The following is a 19,460-nucleotide window of genomic DNA, read 5'->3' as shown; positions in this document are numbered from 1 at the left end:
GCCTTGAATTAGTGTGTGTGTTTCTGTGTGTGTTTTAAAGTGTATGTAATGTATATATAACCTGCTTATGAAAACAAGACGTGTTAGTCATAAACTAAATGGGAAAGTCAGGTGTTTTTCAAACACGCAATGGGTCGCAAGGTTATGCTTGCTGCTGTAAATTACTTCTCCAGCTGACCGCAGTGACTTTCCCCTGAAGACGCGAGGGAAGTACAGTGGTACCTCAGGTACAGACGCTTCAGGTTACAGACTCCACTAACTCAGAAATAGTACCTCGGGATAAGAACTTTGCTTCAGGATGGGAACAGAAATCGCGTGGCGGTGGCGGGAAGCCCCATTAGCTAAAGTGGTACCTCAGGTTAAGAACGGTTTCAGGTTAAGAATTCCTCCAGAAGGAATTAAGTTCTTAACCCGAGGTGCCACTGTAATCCAGAATGCGGCAGCTAGACTGGCGACTGGGAGTGGTCACCGAGACCACATAACACCGGTCCTGAAAGACAGAAGGACAGTCAGAAACAGTCTCCCTCTGGAGGTTGTGGATTCTCCTTCTTGGAGGTTTTTAAGCAGAGGTTGGATGGACATCTGTCATGCTTGGGCCCCCTTCCAACTTTATAATTCTATGATTCTGTAACCCTTGTCAGAAAAAATACCCAAGCCTTGTGTAAAATGGCAGTTTTTTCCCTGTGGGTACAGCCAACCCGCTCCCTTTTTCCTAGATAGGGAAGCTGAAACCATAAACCTTTGTCCTTCTGGGAGCTCCCTCTTTGTCTACAGGCAGAGAATCTCTCTCCCTGATGAGGATGAGTTTTCCTTGACTTGCTTCCAGCACCTTTTGTCATTCTTAGCTACTTCTATTCCACGTGAGAGGCCTGGCCTGGCATCTTCCCTTCTCTACTCCAAATATTACCCATATCTGACCATTAATTATTTCTAACGTTCTCTAGTGCTGTGTTTCCCAACCTTGGGTCTCTAGGTGTTTTGGAACTATAGTTCCCATCATCCCTGACCACTGGTCTTGCTAGCTAGGGATGATGGGAGTTGTAGTCCAAAAACACCTGGAGACCCAGGGTTGGGAAACAGTGGTTATGAGTGTCTGTGCATCTCCCCAAACTCTGTTAACCCCAGATCTGTAACAATATATATCGATAATTGCATATCCGAAACCTGTTTTGAATCTGGTATGGATCCAAATAGCAGTTATAAAAAAATGCGCTACTGTAAATTGAAAGAGGAAACCGCCCCCAACAGGTACTGTATTGAAGAGGCAAGAGAAGAGGAGCCTGTGTTATGTGTTGCATAACACATAAAATGTTGCCGTTTTAAGCCAATCAGAGACATGCATTTTGGTATAGCTTTCCTTGTAGGCCTTGCCAGCCTGGTGGTAGGAGCTTGTGAATTCCCAGAGGCCTAGTTTCTAGAGAGAGACAGAAGGTCCTTTGGTAGTCAATGTGAGTCTTTGTATTCTTTTTATCAATCTCATTTATATATTTGCGGAAGGATTTTTTTCCAAGTTCCCTTCTCCAGCCTCTGTTAAAATGGTGTGGGTGACTTTTCCAATTAGCTGCTGCCTCCTAATCTCTCTCACGCAACACAATTTCTGTATAATTTTAAATCTGCTGGTGTATTGCAACACAGGGAAGCGCTGGCTTCGTTGGCAGTCTGCAAACCAATTAAAAACCCTTAGAGGGAAAAACAAATCCCAACACCCCAGACATATGAAGCACGACCCAAGAATCCTGGGAGCTGTAGTTTCTTAGAGGGTGCTAGGAATCGCAGCTCTGGGAGGAGGAAACTGCAGTTTCCAGGGGGTTTTTTTGGGGGGGGGGGTGGTAGGATGTGCTTTAATGTATGGTGATTAGACAAATTCATGGAGCCTAGAGCTGCCAACAGCTGCTCACCACAATGGCGTGTTTTACCCCCAGTCTTGGAGGCAGTATGAATGAGTACCAGTTTCTGTGAATGACAAAAGCGGAGGGCTGCTGTTGTGCTCAGTTTCTGTTTGTGGGCTTCCCATAGACATCTGGTTGGCCATTGTGAGGAAGAGGTTGTTGGGTTAGATGCAGTGCTAAAAACTCAGGTGTATAACCTAGGCACCAAACGGCCCTTTAAACCTGGCACCTGGACATCTTCACTTGATCACAAAGGGACCAATAGCTAGCTGCAAAATGCATTTCAAATGCTGATTAGATGGTTTTGGGGGGCCTAATCCAGCAGCCAGGCTCATCTTATGGGTTTAATGCAACTCAGGTTATCAGTTTGTTACTGTGTTCTCATTTTGCCTTTCTGCGTTGTGAACCGCCCTGTGATCTTCGGATGAAGGGCAGGAAACAAATTTAACAATAAGTAAATAAATATTCACGCTGCCAAAAAACGATGACGAATCAAGAGTTTCGGGTGGGTGGAGGCATCTCACCCTCCTTTGTATCAAACTACAGGTGAGTGATTATTACTCAAGAACAAGTGGTGTGTTTGACTACAGCAGCCTTCATCCCTGTTGGCTGGGGCTGATGGAAGTCAGAAACGAAAGCTGCTCTCCTGCTCTTCTTCCCCCTGATTCCTTCTTTGTTGTTGGCGTAGGGGCTTCTCACAAACATTTCTGGGAAACACGCGCAAGGAAAACCACTTACTCTTGAAGCCCTACTTCTTGGGGGGGGGGGCAAGCGACAAAGTCGGGCCTGAATTGTGATTGATTGGGACAGGGTTAAGGAAATGGGTGGTTTCAGCCATGCTGCACAGAGAAGCAGAACCTCGGAACAGCCCAGGTGGATCAGGCTAAACACCCATCTAGAACAGCTTCCACTTCTCACAGTGACCAGCCAGATGCCCATGGGAAGTCGCCAATCAGGGCCTGAGTGCAACAGCCCTCTCATGACTTGTGATTGCCAGCAGCTAGCTGACCATGTATGCCAGAGGCAGCCAAAATGGCACCCTCCATATTTTTGCCATACCCTCATTCCCACCAGCCCTGGTCAACATGGCCAATGTCCAGGAATGATGCAAGCTGTATTCCGACAATATCCAGAGGGCGCTACGTTGGCTAACCTTGATGTTATACACACACATATATAATATCTAAGTTTACCTTTGCAGTACAGGTGTTAAACCTTGCAGTTTTTGAGACCTCTCAGTTTCTCTGCGCCGGACTTGCCCATTCTTTCTCTAAGGAACGATGAAAATAATCCTTTTCCACTGCCTTACTTGTTGCATTCTTCTGCTGCCTGTTAACGGTGAGTGGTCTTCATTAAATCTTATTTATATGGGCAGATCCAGGCTTCAGGATGGGGAGCTTCTTGGGCAAAAAGACCATAAAGGGGCCCCAGCTGTACCCCTCTTTTTGCTATCAGGCTTTCCTCTGCAGTTGACTTGTCTCAGCTACAGAGGCATAATGTGCATATGGGTCTCTGTTTCCACTCCCCCTTCTGCCACCAAAGTGGGTCCTCCTGACTTCCATGGACCCAGGGCCACCGCCCAGCTGACCCACGACAAAGCCCCCAGGTTGGAGCCCTACAGTTCCTTCTGTAGCAATCATCCGCCCTTTCTTTCTGCTTCCAGAAGCTAGGAATTTATCGTGTGCAAAGTGCGACCTTGGAGAAGCCACATGCAAGATGATTCATTGCCCGCATAAAGAGCTAGTGTGTGTTACCCTATCGACATTCAACACGTTAGGTGGGCGCAATTGTTGGCAAGTGCCGTAGGCTTCTGGTCCTTCTCCACTAGGGAGGAATGAGTTCAAATCCCTGCTCAGCCACAGCGTTGGTTGGGTGACTTAAAGCCATAAGAAGAGCCTGCTGGATCAGGCCAATGGCCCATCGAGTCCAGATTCCTATGGGAAACCAGAAAAAAGCACAAGAGCACTCTCCCACTCCTTTGGTTTCCTGCAACTGGTATTCAGAAGCATGCACCCTACTAGGAAAGCTAACCGACACGAGCACGGGGACAAGCGAAGGAGGGCCCCTTCACCCTGGTGTGACTCCCCTGTATCACATATACAACACAACAAGGCAATGATCTGTGCCCCGCAACAGTATATGCATCAATATGGCGTATGGCAACAGCATATGCATCAATATGACCCAACAACCCTCCTGCCCAGCACACATACATACAAAGAAGCCACACACTGCAACCAACCAGACACAACCATCCAAGCTCTGGACCCCATTGTCTCTTGCAATGATAATAAAAATGAACAAATTTATAAATAAAGGATCTACCCGTGTGATGCTGACACAAAAACCCTGCACAGACACTGTGCAATAGAACGAAAGATCATTATTATCCCCCCATCTCTCTCTCTCCCTCTCTCCACTCCCCTCTCTTTTCCTCCAACGGCACAGTGTCTGTGCCAATAGTGTCTGATGCCAAAAAGACTCACTGAATGGCAAGTGGAGGTGCTAAATGTGTTTGTTTATTGGTTTTGTGGCACTCAAAAAAATCTTCAGTAAAAAACAGTGAAAAGCTGATGATGAAGAAGAAGTGTTGCTGCCTCCGGATTGTGGAGTCAGAGCATAGCCATTATGGCTAGTGGCCATGAATTTGCCTAATCCTCTTTTAAAACCACCCCATTTGGTGGCCATCATTGCCTTCTGCGGGAGCGAGTTCCATAGTTTTAACCACGTGCTGCGTGAAGGTGTACTTTCTTTTATCTGCCCTGAATCTTCCAAACAAATTTGTGAAGGAGAAGCCTTGCAGCGGCTGCTGACTCTAATGGGTATGTTCTACCTCCTCTGTTGGAGGCGGCGTGCTCCTGAATTCTAGTTGCTAGAAACCTCAGGAAGGGAGAGTGCTCTTATGCTCAGAGCCTGCTTTCAGGCTTCCCATAGGTTTTGCCCCGTGAGAGCAGGATGCTGGGCTACACGTGCCATTGGTCCGATCAGAGAAGGCAGTCCCTGCTGATAGGCTTTTGATCCAATCGACACAACATTTCTCCCATGCTCAGGAGGAATAGTCACATCCTCTTTTTCTCCAGGCGGAGGTGTCAGCCCCACTGGGATGTACAAAAGCTGCATCAACCGCAGTGCCTGCAAACCAGGAGCCTTCACGCTGAGCACATCCACGGAGAGGCAAATCCGGAGCAACATAGCCTGTTGTGGAACTGCTGGATGCAACGAAGAACTGGTTCTAAGTAGTGAGTATTGATTGAGCTTGCAGAGTGTTTCAAAGCAGTGTGTGTGTGTATGTGTGCCTTTGGTAGCTTCCCTCTTGAGGACAGTGGTGGGCCATGAGGTTCGAGTTGGCAGGTTCATAAAGCAACCTTAATGGGGATGCAAATCTTCAATGAGTGACCTTGAACCGGTGACCTAAGGGAGTTCTCAGAAAACGTCCCGTCCCCCCATGTGCCACCATCCAGATCTGGACAAAGAAGGGAATTTATTATATTATAAATGCAAGGAAATATTATTATTTAAATGCAAAAATTATCTGTGAATTTAATTTTTATATATTTCCAAAGATTATATAAATATATATAAATAGTTGCACAATGAAAGATGCACAGTTTCCTGTTTGTACTCAATATGCCATTTATCAGGCTTCCTCAACCTCGGCCCTTCAGATGTTTTTGGCCTACAACTCCCATGATCCCTAGGTAGCAGGACAAGTGGTCAGGGATGATGGGAATTGTAGTCTCAAAACATCTGGAGGGCCGAGGTTGAGGAAGCCTGCCATTGATGAAGCTACAATGCGTTCTGTTCTCCTAGTTAAACTTTCTGATCATCACTCCCAAATAATACCTTATTTTATTATACTTCTCCTATCAATAAATATGGGTTTGCTGACTCCTGCCCTTTATTATTCCAATACAAGGCAAACCTCACATCACAGGAAAGAAAGGAGTCATGTACCACCTTCCATCCTTTCTTTTGGATTTCAGGGCTGTGTAACAACAAAAATTAATGCCACAATTCAAGAACCACAGCAGCACCCCACTAAAATTAAGCAGCGAACAGACCCCTTGAAAGCAGGCTAGGATTTGCAACTGGTTAAAATGCCCAGGTAAATAAAAAAACTGTATTTGCCTGATGCTAAAAAGATAGCAAAGAAGGTGGCATGCAAATCTTGTTGGGGTGGGTGTTCTGCAACTGGTGCCTCTGCTGAGAAGACCATCTCCCATGCCACTGAAGAGCATTTGTCTGGTGAAGGAGGCTTTTGAAGAAGGGTCTCAGCAGAAGACCTCAGTGCATGGAAAGGTCCTTAGTTCAGTGGTAGAGCACTTTCCTTGCAGAAGGTCCCTGGTTCAACTCCTGGCATCTCCAGGAAGGACTTGGGAATGTCCCCTGCCCGGAATTAGACTGTGCGATATCTGGTCTTCAACATCACGATATATCACCAGCTAAACATAGCAACATACCAATATACCCTGACGTCTAAAATAAAGATGGAGCCATGTAGAGGCATTACCTGGCTTCTCTGTTTTCCCCACATTGAGATTTTTGCATAACGCACACAAATCATGATTCGTGATACATCATGAAACCAATATCACAATGCGGACTTCAAACCAGTTTGGGACAATCTATCATCCAGCCCAAGCTGGAACCCTGGAGCACCTCTGGCAGTCAGTGCAGTCAGTGCTAAGCTAGATGGTGCAATGGTCTGACTCTGTGAGGCAGCTTCCTACATCTGCAGACATTACTGGTCTGTTGCAGTTTGAGCCCCCTTTTCATGCCCCCTGGCAGTGTGTCCTTCTCAGGCATCTCCAGGCACTCCTAAAACCCCAGAGAGCTTCTGCCAATCAGTAGACAATCCTGAACTAGATAGACTAGTGGATCTGGCCTATGGAGTGTCATGTGTTGACGGTGATCTGTTCTCATCGCCGCTCCACCCGCAACATTCTTCCCTAGCTGAAACTTCCAGGCCAGATCCAAGGGCAGCCCCATATAGAGTATGCTGCGGTAATCTAGCCTCGAGACTACCAAAGCACAGACTACAATTTATGTGGGTTGCACCGCAACCCCAGAGTCAGTCACGACTGGACCTAATGGTCAGGGGTCCCTTTACCTTTACATCATCATCATCATCATTATTATTAGGCTCCTAAAGCTGAAATTGCACAAGTTAAATGTGCATACATTTGGGGCTTTCCGTGTTTGCTTAGCTTCATGGGCTGAGTCCGTTTCATCAGAGCTACCTCTCGCTGTCCTCGCTCATGTGAGATCTTCCTCTGATTGTTTTCCAGTGACTCCTGCGAGTTCTACCAAAAACGGGTTGACTTGCCCAGGGTGTGAGAGTTTTAACCGGGGCCCTTGCCAGGCCCACGAGCGCGTCGAATGCACCGGAATCGAAGAAAAGTGCATTTCCCTTGTTGGGCTATACGCTGGTATTTCTTCACACACACACACACACACACACACACACACACACACACCCTGCTGTTACTGGGACCTTTCCAAGGAGCTTTGTTGAAAGCCCTTAAAGATGGCTTCTGCCTTACCCTTAATTTTCCCTTTTCCCACCTGGGTTGTGGGTGGAAAGTAGGATAAACCTGGGAAGTGGGTGATGGTGGGGGCAGGGAGGAATCTTTTATCCACAGCCCTTAGCTTGTGAAAAAGGCAGCAGGACTCTGTGAGACTTAGGCCAAAGCCACACCCTGCATTTCAAGAACTCTTGTCCCACTTTGACAGTCGCTGTGAGTCCTAGCAACTGTACTTTGTTAAGAGTGCTGGGCACTGTAGCTCTATGGGGTCAATATGCTTAACAAACTACCGTCCCCAGGATTCTTTGGGGGAAGGTACAACTTTAAAGTGGAATATGCATGTGTTAAAAGTAAAGTAAGGAGTGGATGTGACCTCACTACACACCCTCAAATTGACTTTATGATCTCTGGGCACACTTTTGACACCACTCTGTGTGCATGTGTTTAAAAAAACAGTCACCCCATGTCCCTCTTTGCCTCCTACTACCAAACGGTAAAGCTGGGATGAAACTTCTCCAGAAAGAATGCCCAAATCAAAATTAAGGATGGGAGGCAAGTGTAGACAGGGAATAGACTTCCCAAAACCTTGCCCAACCTAATACTTTTCACCACAGACAACGCTCCCAGGGGCTGGTGCATGCCATTTCCCCCACAGAAATCCCCTCAGAGTGACTATTATTCTTTTCTTTTAAGTTTTAGATCCCACCTTCCTTTTATTTTCACTCCTTTATTATTTTTGCTTCCTGTCCCATCTTCCTTTTCTTCCTATATACATATAAAAGTAAGGCTGTCGTCATGCTGTAATTTGCACGGCCGCTCATAGGCAGCATGATGACAGAATGACAGGCAGGAAGTGACGAAGGAAGCAACACAGGTGGTAGTGGCCCAGGTGAGCAAACTGCTGTCTTCCCATCGTTGCAGCCGCACGACCCCAGTAAGCGAGATTTTGGAGGGGAGGCAGGGGCAACATTTTCCCATTTCGCCTCAGGCGGTGAAATGAGAGGGGCCATCCCTGCTGAGGTGGTGACCCAGAAAGAGCTCCAGGTCCATGCCTGCTCTTTCTCCCACACTTGGCTTTCTAAGTTTATCTGCTTTCCAAACCTATTCTTCACCTCTGGCTGCTGCCTTCTCCCGGATTTCTTGCCTCCTTTATAGTATGCTGTTGGGGGAACCTGGGAGCTGTGAGGCTCTGCAGACACCAGATTCAGCTGGGTCAAGCCCCTGCTGCAATTAGACTCTGACACAAACCATCATATGCAGGGGAAAACAAGCTAGGTAAGAAAGGGGACCTGCTCTTCCTCTCATTTTGAGTCTTTGCTCCTTTCTCTATGCAGGTTTACCGGAACAAAACTTCTCCGTCAAAGGCTGTGCAACTGATTCAGCTTGTTCCTTGGATGTAAATGACCTTGTGCCCTATGTAGGAAATCTCTACATTGTGACTGAGTATGCAGTTTGCACTGATGGGCAAACTGAGGATTATGGCCCTTCGGCAGCCATCCAGCTAACTGGGTCCCCCTTTGTAAATGTTATTGCTTTCTTGAGTTTCTCTGTGTTTGCATCCTCACCTGTGTAACAATCCTATGTGCCGAGGTATCGAGAATTATAATGTTACGGTTTTTCTTACTCATGATCAGTGTCTTCATCCTTTTCTTCAAGGAGGAATGCACTAATTTTCAGCATGAACTTCCATTCCTCCATATTTCTCTAAAATCTCTAAAACCTTGCACTTGGTTGCCAAGGCCCTGTGACCTCACTGCTCCCTAGATAATACATTACCAGACAAGAAAGCAGCATATGGTTTGGGTTCAAATAGGCCACAGATTTTATCAATTACAGATGTGAAATGTTTGGCATTGGGTGAAGCCATTTATTTTCCTCTCAGCCCATCTGTTGAGAGTGCATCTAGGGTTACTCCTGAGAGGGTCCCCATTAGAGGAGTGCTATGGACCTAGCCGCCGCCTGGGCGTCAGACAGAAGCAACTCCTGTCTGACCCTTTCTAATGGGATAGCCTTAACCAAGGTGGGGCAGGCAGAGTCTACAACCTCCCCTCCAGCCAAAACTAAGGTTTACCCAATGCCTAATGATTGATTTGAGTTAGGTGAAAGCCAGTTGGCTGGTGTCAATTTACCAAGTGGAAAAATCCCTGTCTGGCCCTGAATACAGCGGCCCATGAGGTAAAGAGCAAGGTCATAGCTTGAAAGGAAAAACGTAGGATAAAGGGAGGCAGGGTGGGAGATATGATGAAAAAACAGGCTGTAGCAAACAGGAGGAAGAGGAGGACCAAGGGGACCCTGGGGTTAGCCATGGGACCCTGGCTGGGCTGTGGACTTCAGTAGGTACCCAGTGATGCCAATCACAGATCCTGATCCCCTTCCAGGGGCTACAACCCTGCCATCATTCGCAAGAAAGCCAGGGAGGTGTGATATAGGAAGCACCAGTGGTTTTTATTGCCAAGCAGTAAACAAAGCACTTCTGGTTTACGAGTCGGACTATGGACCTAGAGGAAAGGTCTTAATTCATACCAGCTGAACAGCAGCAGCAAGGACCAGGGAGCCACTGCAGCTCAGCTCTCTGTGACTGAAGAAGTTGACTGGAGAAGAGTTGAGCCATCGATAAATTCAATGTCAAAGGAGAGAGATGCTCCGACACAGGCCTTTGGTTCAGCCCTCTCTCAACTGTGCCAGTCCAAGACATCCCTGAAGCAAAGCCCCAAATGGAAGGTCCCCCACCTGTTGAGGGTGGAGTTAGGGAACTTCAGGCTCAGGGGATAAATGTGGCCCCTGAAGTCTCCTTCTCTGGCCCTCAGAACTCTCCCCAGGCCACGCCCACCCCTGCTACTTCTTTGCACCCCAAGAGCTTTTCCTAGGTGGGACGTGTCCTTGAGCTCTGACGCCTCTTGCTCATCTAGGTGGAAAAAAGGAAGGGGTGTGCCACTGGGGGGGGGAAATAATAATAATAATAATAATAATAATAATAATAATAATAATAATAATAATAATTTATTATTTATACCCCGCCCATCTGGCTGGGCCCCCCCAGCCACTCTGGGCGGCTTCCATAGAAACCAGGAAACACTAAAATATCATACATTAAAAACTTCCCTGAACAGGGCTGCCTTAAGATGTTTTCTGAATGTCAAGTAGTTGTTTATCGTTTTGACATCTGCTGGGAGGGCGTTCCACAGGGCGGGCGCCACTACCGAAAAGGCCCTCTGCCTGGTTCCCTGTAGCTTTGCTTCTCGCAATGAGGGAACCACCAGAAGGCCCTCAGCACTGGACCTCAGCGTCCGGGCAGAACGATGGGGGTGGAGACGCTCCTTCAGGTATACTGGGCCGAGGCCGTTTAGGGCTTTAAAGGTCAACACCAACACTTTGAATTGTACTCGGAAACGTACTGGGAGCCAATGTAGGTCTTTCAAGACCGGTGTTATGTGGTCTCGGCGGCCGCCCCCAGTCACCAGTCTAGCTGCCGCATTCTGGATTAGCTGTAGTTTCCGAGTCACCTTCAAAGGTAGCCCCACGTAGAGCGCATTGCAGTAGTCCAAGCGGGAGATAACTAGAGCCTGCACTACTCTGGCGAGACAGTCCGCGGGCAGGTAGGGTCTCAGCCTATAGGGGAAGGAACCAGCCTCCACTACAAAGTTAAAAAATCCTCTCTCGTCCCCCACCCACACCTGGCATGTGGCCCTTGGCAGGTTGCCCAGAAGATAATGCAGCCCTTGGGATAGAAAAGTATCTCCATCCCATACTGGGGCCAGCTTTAAAATCTTGCTATCCTTTTCATGCACCAAATCCTGCATCTGCCCACTAAGGTGGGCAAGTGTCCTGCTTTAAAGAACACGGTCCTCAAGTAGAAGGGCTCTCAGACAACAGGACTTTTCTCTAACCCTTCATTGGAGGTTTTAAAGCAGAGGTTGGACGGCTATCTGTCCTGGCCCACAGAATCGCAGAATTGTCGAGCTGGAATGGGTCCAACCCCCCACGATGCAGGAATCTCAGCTAAAGCATCCATGACAGATGACCATCCAACCTGTGCTTAAAAATCTACAAGGAAGGAGAGTCCACAATCTCCCGAGGGAGACCATTCCACTGTCCAACAGTTCTTAGTGACATAAAGTTCTTCCTGATGTTTAGTTGGAATCTCCTTTCTTGTAACTCGAAGCCATTGGTTTGAGTCCTACACTCTGGCGCAGGAGAAAACAAGCTTGTGCCATCTTCCATGTGAAAGCCCATGAGATATCTGAAGATGTGAGATGTGTGTCAAATAATATGTAAGATGTGTGTCAAACAGACCTAAAGGTTTGCATTGTGCATCATGTTTGCCATAAATTTTATTGTCAGAATCCACCATTCATTCCAGGAAGTCCTTGCACCCTAGGAATGCATTGCACAACACAATAAGACGGGCATCTCCACCCAGTTGCTTTACAGGTATTTATACTACACAATTACTGCATTTCATTGGAGCAACTGCCTCAGTTACATTATTGCAGACGTTATCTATAAAATGCCCTCTGCACATAAATTTGGGCACCAGAAGCACTCAAGCTCAGCCTTGTCCCTGGCCATACCTTTTGACATCATGGTGCCTCTCCTTGTTCTCTGCCTTCTTTCGCCACTCTTAGTTGCCTCTCAGGATCCACGTAAGTTATTTATCATTGATCACATCCATTCTCCTACTATGCTGTTAGGAACAAAATGGAAGGCCGGGGCTTTGGAATGATATATCAACTGTGCCATCATTTGATGCTAATCTAGGAGGGTTAAAAACTGTCCTTCTTGGGCCTGCCCATAAAAAGCAACTCTAGAGTGAGAAACTAGGGTGATATCTGCTGTTCCCATAAATTCTTCTTGTTGTGAGACTTTTATAGGTTTGCTGAGAGTTTGTTTGGACCCTGGGTGAGAACCCGGAGGCTGAGGGGAAGGGTGTGTCAGAAGGAAAATGAATGTGTTTTTGTAATATTTTGTTTGTTTTTGCCTCAGCTTTTTGTACACCACTTAGATATATTTTTAATATAGTAAGTGGTATAGAAATTCAACAATCAATTCACCAGTAATCAATCAAGGGCTAGTGTCTGTGTTTGGACTTCAAGACTAGCACTTCAGTGGGCGGATTTGGCAACAAGGAGACTGGTAACCACTGCTGTTAGAACAACTGTTAAGCTCGCTGTAAATTTTAAAGGCAGTGGCTCAAATATGCAGTGAGTTTTATTCAGCTAAGTCCTGCTCAGAGTATATCACAACAAATGAACCTAAGTTATGTCCACTGACTTCAATGGGTCTACTCTGAGTAGGACTACCACGCAAGATGCATATGCTGCCTGACATCTAACCAGCCTAGTGCTGTTGCCTTGATAGTTTCCTGCTCCCAGTTGTCCTTCTCTTGGCTTTCTCAACAAACTCAACATGCTGCAGGCGGAACTGGGACTGGCAGAAATTATGCCACTTTTGATGGCAGAGAAAATGGGTGCTTGCAGTACACCATATCTATACTGCACACAAATATCAGCTGTGCATCTTAAGTTCACAGTAGCAGCATGTGAAGATGCTTACCTGAACAGGTCTGGGCTGGATTGGAGCCATGCAGTTCCCCATTCCATGCTCCTGCCGAGGCATCTGTATAATCCCCACCTTTCCATCACCGTGTCTCAGTGCCATCCAAGGATAACTTCATGCTTCCAACCCACCACAGGCACCACATCTACTAGTTTGATTGTCAGGCTTTCTTCCAAGGAATAGGCTAGTATTGTCTATATAGCTGCCCATTCACTGCAACCATCTATGGGGTGTCTCTCCCCCACCCCCGTGATGCTGCATGTACTCGAGGCAGTGCATGAAGGATAGACACTTTCCGATATCGTACACATTTTGTCGAGCTAAAACCTTTGTTTTATTCTATTCTATTTTTTGCTGACATTCCTGAAGGATGCATATCTGATTTCATTTCTGAGAACTGTTGAACTGTTTATTGTTAAAGTTTTCTGATTTCATTTCTGAGAACTGTTGAACTGTTTATTGTTAAAGTTTTATGGCTGTATGCTGCTATAATCTTTAGTAGTTTATAATCCATATAATATAAAGGAATACTCTTTAAAAAAAAATAAAAATGGAACAATGGAAAATTCCCAACATATCTTTTTCATATTGGGAGCAAGAACAAGTAATTTGGAAGTCCAGATTCCAGGAAGAACACTGAATGAGTGGAATTTTTGGAAAGGATCTCTAATGATGACCACGATATGCCATTGGCAGAGATGATAAGAATTGTAGTCCCAGCAACATCTGGAGGACCACACAGACTCATTTCTGACTTGAGCCACCCAATTAAGAAAATTAGCAATCAGTTTAGGCCTGACAAAAGAAGTGCTTCCTCTTGCACAACAATCCATAGCCACCTTCTAAAACTCACTGCCACAAGGTTGGGTGGTGTGTACTGCTTTAGATAGAACGAAAGCAGGATTAGATAAATCCATGTAGGTTTCTGGCTACATCAATGCCAGTAGCTCCATGCTGCCATTCAGGCAGGGGAAAGCCAGGATTTATTGGCAATGGTCCCCAGTGGGATCGGGGGAGCTCACTGCACCCCACTGTGCTGCTCAAGCCCGTGTCTGCCAACTTGAAAGGCAGATCGGGTGCAACCTGGGAGTGTCCTTGCCATGGACAAGCCTCCATCTCTGGCATGATTTGCGGTTGGTTCCTCCATAATTCGGACAATTGGCATGAATCAAGAGGTGCTCCTGGACTGACATATGCTAATAGGCTACAATCAATCAGCTGCCAAAAGGACTGGGCTTGGCTTTTTGAAGGTAGCTGAATGTTTTCTTAGACGCTTGAGAATCCTTACAACAGCCAAGAAAGAAAGGGAGAGGACAAGGTGCTTTGTGCATTCTTATGCTTTCTTATGGTTTTAACTGTGTGCCAAGGAAGAACTCCAGACCGGAATTTTAATGGCAGAGTTTGGATATGCACTCTGTGAGTTATTTATGGCTGCGGCTCGTACACTAGTCTCTAAACAGTGGAAGGAATGGAATGTGACCTTGTACCATCCAGATCATGGGTAGGCAAACTAAGGCCTGGGCTGGAACCAGCCCAATTGCCTTCTCAATCCGGCCCGTGGACAGTCCGGGAATCAGTGTGTTTTTACATGAGTAGAATGTGGCATTCTATTTAAAAAGCATCTCTGGGTTATTTGTGGGGCCTGCCTGGTGTTTTTACATGAGTAGAATGTGTGCTTTTATTTAAAATGCATCTCTGGGTTATTTGTGGGGCATAGGAATTCATTCATTTCCATATGATGACAATATGCTTTTTCTTATTTGCTTCCTAGTTCTTCCCCAAATTTCTCAATTCCTTTTTATTTCTTTTCCAAATTTTCTCATAATTGTCTTTAAATATGTTAATACTCTTGTCTCTCAACTATATTCCCAAATATTTAATTTTGTATGTATATTTATCTCCGTCATCTGCCCCCTTATTTTTTCTGAGGTATTTAACCTCTCCCATTGTCCTAATTGTCCTCTCAAGGGGGGGGGGGGAGGTTCCTCCAATCATAGAGCCACAGCAGAACTTCTCCCATTATATTTGTTATGTCTTCACTCTGATATACGGTAATTTTGTTCAGCCTTTACTTTCTTCTTCCAGCCCTTAAGTGTCAACAAGGAATTGAAGGTTCTGAGGTTTCAGACTGTGGCAGTGGTATGGATGCCTGCGTGGTCATCAAGGACGAGAGCACAATGTTTGGTAAGAAAGATGTTGGCCTTACCTGGTGGCATGCTCCAGTGTTCTAGAGCAGAATTCCCTTTTAAGCTGAGGGCCACATTCTGTTTTGAGGGCCACACACCTGACTGGGCAGGGTCATAAGCAAAAGTGGGCAAAGCAATAAATGTAAATTTTAGCTTGATAGGCTAGGTTCTGCCCACAAACACCCATCTCTCTCTCTCGATCTTCCATCCAGTCAAGGAAAACAAGAATCATTGTCAGATTTCAATGACAAATACTAGCCAGGCAAAAACACACAAGGAGGATGTAAAACGAAGTTGGTAAAGGGTGTAGATTGGGCCGGTTCTGAAGGGTCAAATACAGAAAGAGGTTGCCTTTGGTCCGCAGTCCTGAGGTTCTTCACCATTGATCTGGAACTTCCAAAGCTTACTTCAGCAAGATGGAGGCGCTTGTACTCCAGCAAGCCATATTCCCTTGGGATAACTTGGAACAGATGGAAGGGGAAGGCAGAGCAGAGACAATGGAGTTAGGCAGAGAGTGAAGGATTCTGGGGAATGGGCTCTCCTGACCATTTGCCTTTTTTCTCTTCCGGTAAATAGGTGTCAGCTTCAATACAAAATTCTATGATTGTGGAAAAAGAAATTCTTGCGCCAATGCTTTTGCCATCACCGTAGGAGACGGGAGATATTTGCACCACAGCTCTGCTTGCTGTGCTGAAGATGGGTGCAACAAAGACTTAGAGTGGGGAGGTAAGTCGTCACCTGCCCCTCTGATATCAGAATTGCAAACCTGGACCCCTCCAGAAGTCCTTTTTATAGTGCATTCAGGATGATTTGTGCCCATGAGGCTATTGGGCCAGTCACACACAATTCCACTCTCAATACTGTTTGCGTGTGCAGAGGTATTGGGGTGGTCATACTGCTTCATTTCCAGTTAGTGCACATCCCATTTCTTCCTGCTGAAAGCCCATCACCTTTCATGCCACAAATGTCCTGGTTTATTTTTGTCCCATTTCTGTTGCTCCACAGCCCCTCCAGTCAGTAATAATGCAGTAGGAAACACCACAGGACACATGAAACCAGGAGAAATCCATCACCAATGCAGTGTTATAGTTTGAAGAACATGTTGCACAAATGAACTGCAATAAAAGTCTGGTGGGGCCTCGGTTTCAGAATGATGAAAACAGCCACAATTTGCTTTTGAAACTTGGCAGGAACAGCGTGGAGTGGAGGAGGTTTTAGTCCCTCCACACCTTTCATCCTAACACAAGACAGGAAAGGTGTCAAACCTGTGTCTCTAGACCTCATTCTTTCATTCTGACAAAGAATATGCTAACAAAGAGCTGGTGGGGGAAGACTCAGTAGGTGGTTGTGTGAATGCATCAGAAAGGCTGTGTCTGTGTCTGTGTCTGTGTGAAGCAGGCCTGTCAATTATCCAGCGGGGCTCTTCGGAGACTCTTATGCAAAAACTTTTCATATATGACAATTTGCTTCTTTCTGCTTTGCTTCCTAGCTCTTCCAACTACTTGGACTGAGAATGGGTACACTTGTCCAATTGGATGTTATGCTCAGACGGTGAATGATTGCGCGAATAGATCAGTCTCATGCAGAGATGCTCAAAACAGTTGCATCAATGCAACAGGAAGCTCTGGTAACCCTGAAGGGACTTAGCAAGGGAGGAGGAGGGATTCCGTGGGGTGGGGGGAGCAGTTGGGAGGGGAATGCTGCCTCTGGAGGATCTAGAGGTGGACCAACCATCAGGCAAGATGAGATGACTATTTCAGGTGGCAGAACAACAGACTTGCAGCCCTGACTCTTGGGGAACAATCTCCCAGGATATTCTCTGCTGCGAGCATCATTGAAATGAACAGGTGCTTTGCCAAAGCATGGTGGGATTGCACCCAAGATGAGGTGCTAATGGCATATGTGCATCGTTCTTTGGGGCGCTAAAGTGTCATGAGTGTGTGATTGAATCTGGGCCCATTCACATAAGTCCTTTTCATTTGAGTAGAACTTGGGACCATTCAATCAAGCTAAATGTTGGAACATTCTTGATGACCAAAAGAAAATATTTCTTTGCCTAGTGCATAGTTAAATGATGGGAATTAGTCCCATGAGATCTAGGGATCATGGCCACCACACTGGATGGCCTTCAAAAATGTATTAGAAATATTTATGAAGGATAAGGCTGCCAATGCCTATTAGCCAAGAGGGCTGTGTTTTACCAGATGATTCTGAATACTATTGGCTGATATGCAGAGTTAGCACACAGCTTGGAGGCTTTCTGCTTCTGAATACTTGTTAGGAGAGGAGGCTTACCTTGATGCAGTCACACAGAGAAACACTTGGCACGGAAGAATAAGTAATATGCTTATTATTGGAAATGCATACTGGGAATGGAGCTGTAGCTGAGGCCTGGTATAGGAAAGAGGCTCAGTTGGAGTCCATGCAAGCCACATTGTGAACATAAAATAGGGCAGTGATGGTTGTGAGAACCAAATATGCCACCTTGAGTTACGAGGGGTAAAGGTGGGGTCCCTTTTTCAGACAGAAGGTGATTTTTTAAAAAAACAAACAGCAACAACAATAATAAAAATAAATTATGCCTATGTTCACTGCCCCAGGCTCTTTTGAGAGGGAGGGTAGGATATAAATTCAATAACTAAATAAATTCCCTTCTAAGAGGTTAGATGCCAGTGATGGGTGGAGCAGAATCAGAAGTGGGTGGAGCAAAAAACACCTATTTCACATGCTCAACATAAAGACATCTTTATCCTCTGAGTGGCGAGCATGATGCAGCATCAATGGTTCCTCCCAAGCATGAGAGAGGTAGAACCGCAGCCATTGAAGCTGCGTGACACTCAACCACCTCCTGGTGTCGCATGTGTGATGCGCATTGCATGTGTGATGTCATAGGCGTGGGACACGTGTGAGATGTCCTAGGCTCATGACATTGTCCATGTGGTGCGACGCTGGTCCCACACAATGTTAGACCCAAGCCAGTGCCTTTGGTATTGGACCATTGCCAATAGGCATGGGAGGAGCCCCTGACAAGCAGAGTAAACTGACTCTGGTTTGGTCCCCATCCTCTTCCCTGCTCCATTCTACAAGGGGCAACACTGAGACTCAGGAGGAGGAAGCTGGTGGTCAGGACTGGTTGTGGGGCTGATGGCTGGCAGGTGAGGGGTGGCTGAGGGCAGACTGATGTTGAAGGGGCCATGCCCCATTTGTTCTACTAGAGCAGGCTTCACTAATTCACATGTTGATCAACATGTCTACCTGCAGGTGCCAGGAAGTTCATCCTGCTGGGTTGCGGAACAAGCAATATGTGTGGTGTAAAGGACTTTGAATTGAAAATTGGAGGAATCCCCTACAAAATGGATGAAATATCATGTGACACTCCCCCAACTACCGCAAAACCTCCAACTCCTGCATCAGCTACAACTCAAAAATCAGGTGTAACTCAAAAACCAGCCACAAGTACCAAAACAACATCAGAGGCTTGCACTCACCATATATTGGGGAAGAATTACTTCCTTCTTCTTCTACCCAGTATCTCCAGCATTCTCTTCATGAAGTTCCTCTGCTAAACTCTCTCTCCACGCCATTCAGCTAGGCAAACGAATGGACAAATCTGTCACATTCCAGTGCTCTTAGGTTTCTCATTTTTAAAAGAACATTAAATTCAGTTCTCCACATTTCTACAGCAATTTGCTTTTTTAAAAAATAAAGCTATTGAAAATCTGTCCATGTTTTAGCGTGAATGTCTCCTGGTTAACACAATTTGTACATGCAGTTTTACCAGCATTGCCTTTTTTATAATTGTTATGATTTTATAAATGTTATTATCATGAATGTATGCACTTCCCTCACATAAATCTGCATTAAAAAAACAACTATTGAAAATCCATCCACATTTTAGCATGCATTTCTCCTAATAAACACAATTTGTACTTGCAGTTTGGCTAATATAGGGTTTTGCTAGCATTTTCCCCTAATATAATGTGTTTGTATATATGTTAAAAGTAAAGGTAAAGGGGCCCCTGGCCATTAGGTCGAGTCGCGGACGACTCTGGGGTTGCGGCGCTTATCTTGCTTTACTGGCCAAGGGAGCCGGTGTACAGCTTCTGGGTCATGTGGCCAGCATGACTAAGCCGCTTCTGGCGAACCAGAGCAGTGCACGGAAACGCCGTTTACCTTCCTGCCAGAGCGGTACCCATTTATTTATTTGCACTTTGTGCTTTCAAACTGCTAGGTTGGCAGGAGCAGGGACCAAGTAACGGGAGCTCACCCCGTCGCTGGGATTCGAACCGCCGACCTTCTGATTG

At 46.1% G+C, this 19,460-nt stretch overlaps 2 protein-coding genes across 11 annotated transcripts; both read left to right on the top strand.

Annotated features, from left to right (window-relative positions):
• The first annotated feature begins 547 nt into the window (after positions 1-547).
• LOC309375289 (phospholipase A2 inhibitor and Ly6/PLAUR domain-containing protein-like) lies at positions 548-9,041 on the top strand. Of its 9 annotated transcripts, none has more exons than XM_081920954.1 (7): positions 1,337-1,448; positions 2,325-2,435; positions 3,091-3,227; positions 3,553-3,666; positions 4,970-5,128; positions 7,178-7,318; positions 8,749-9,041. In XM_081920954.1, the coding sequence occupies exons 3-7, from the start codon at positions 3,170-3,172 to the stop codon at positions 8,985-8,987; spliced, it is 711 nt and encodes a 236-aa protein (XP_081777080.1). In that variant the 5' UTR covers positions 1,337-1,448; positions 2,325-2,435; positions 3,091-3,169; the 3' UTR covers positions 8,988-9,041. The 9 variants fall into 9 exon arrangements, with proteins under 9 accessions (XP_081777081.1, XP_081777077.1, XP_081777075.1 ...); XM_081920953.1 differs by having other exon boundaries at positions 2,320-2,435; XM_081920955.1 differs by lacking the exons at positions 1,337-1,448; positions 2,325-2,435 and adding an exon at positions 548-569.
• A 5,911-nt stretch (positions 9,042-14,952) lies between these two features.
• Positions 14,953-18,878, top strand: LOC309375490 (phospholipase A2 inhibitor gamma subunit B-like). Of its 2 annotated transcripts, XM_081921231.1 has the most exons (4): positions 14,953-15,154; positions 15,733-15,882; positions 16,646-16,783; positions 18,418-18,878. In XM_081921231.1, exons 1-4 carry the CDS (start codon positions 15,112-15,114, stop codon positions 18,720-18,722), a joined length of 636 nt encoding a protein of 211 aa, XP_081777357.1. In that variant the 5' UTR covers positions 14,953-15,111; the 3' UTR covers positions 18,723-18,878. The 2 variants fall into 2 exon arrangements, 1 of the variants encoding a protein (XP_081777357.1); XR_014170935.1 differs by lacking the exons at positions 14,953-15,154; positions 15,733-15,882; positions 16,646-16,783 and adding an exon at positions 18,087-18,311.
• Positions 18,879-19,460: the final 582 nt, after the last annotated feature.

Source organism: Podarcis melisellensis (assembly GCF_964234715.1).
Source record: "Podarcis melisellensis genome assembly, chromosome: 8".
Classification (NCBI taxonomy): domain Eukaryota; kingdom Metazoa; phylum Chordata; class Lepidosauria; order Squamata; family Lacertidae; genus Podarcis; species Podarcis melisellensis.
The sequence above is the reverse complement of the archived record's forward strand: the minus strand, read 5'-3'. Positions and strand labels throughout refer to the sequence as shown.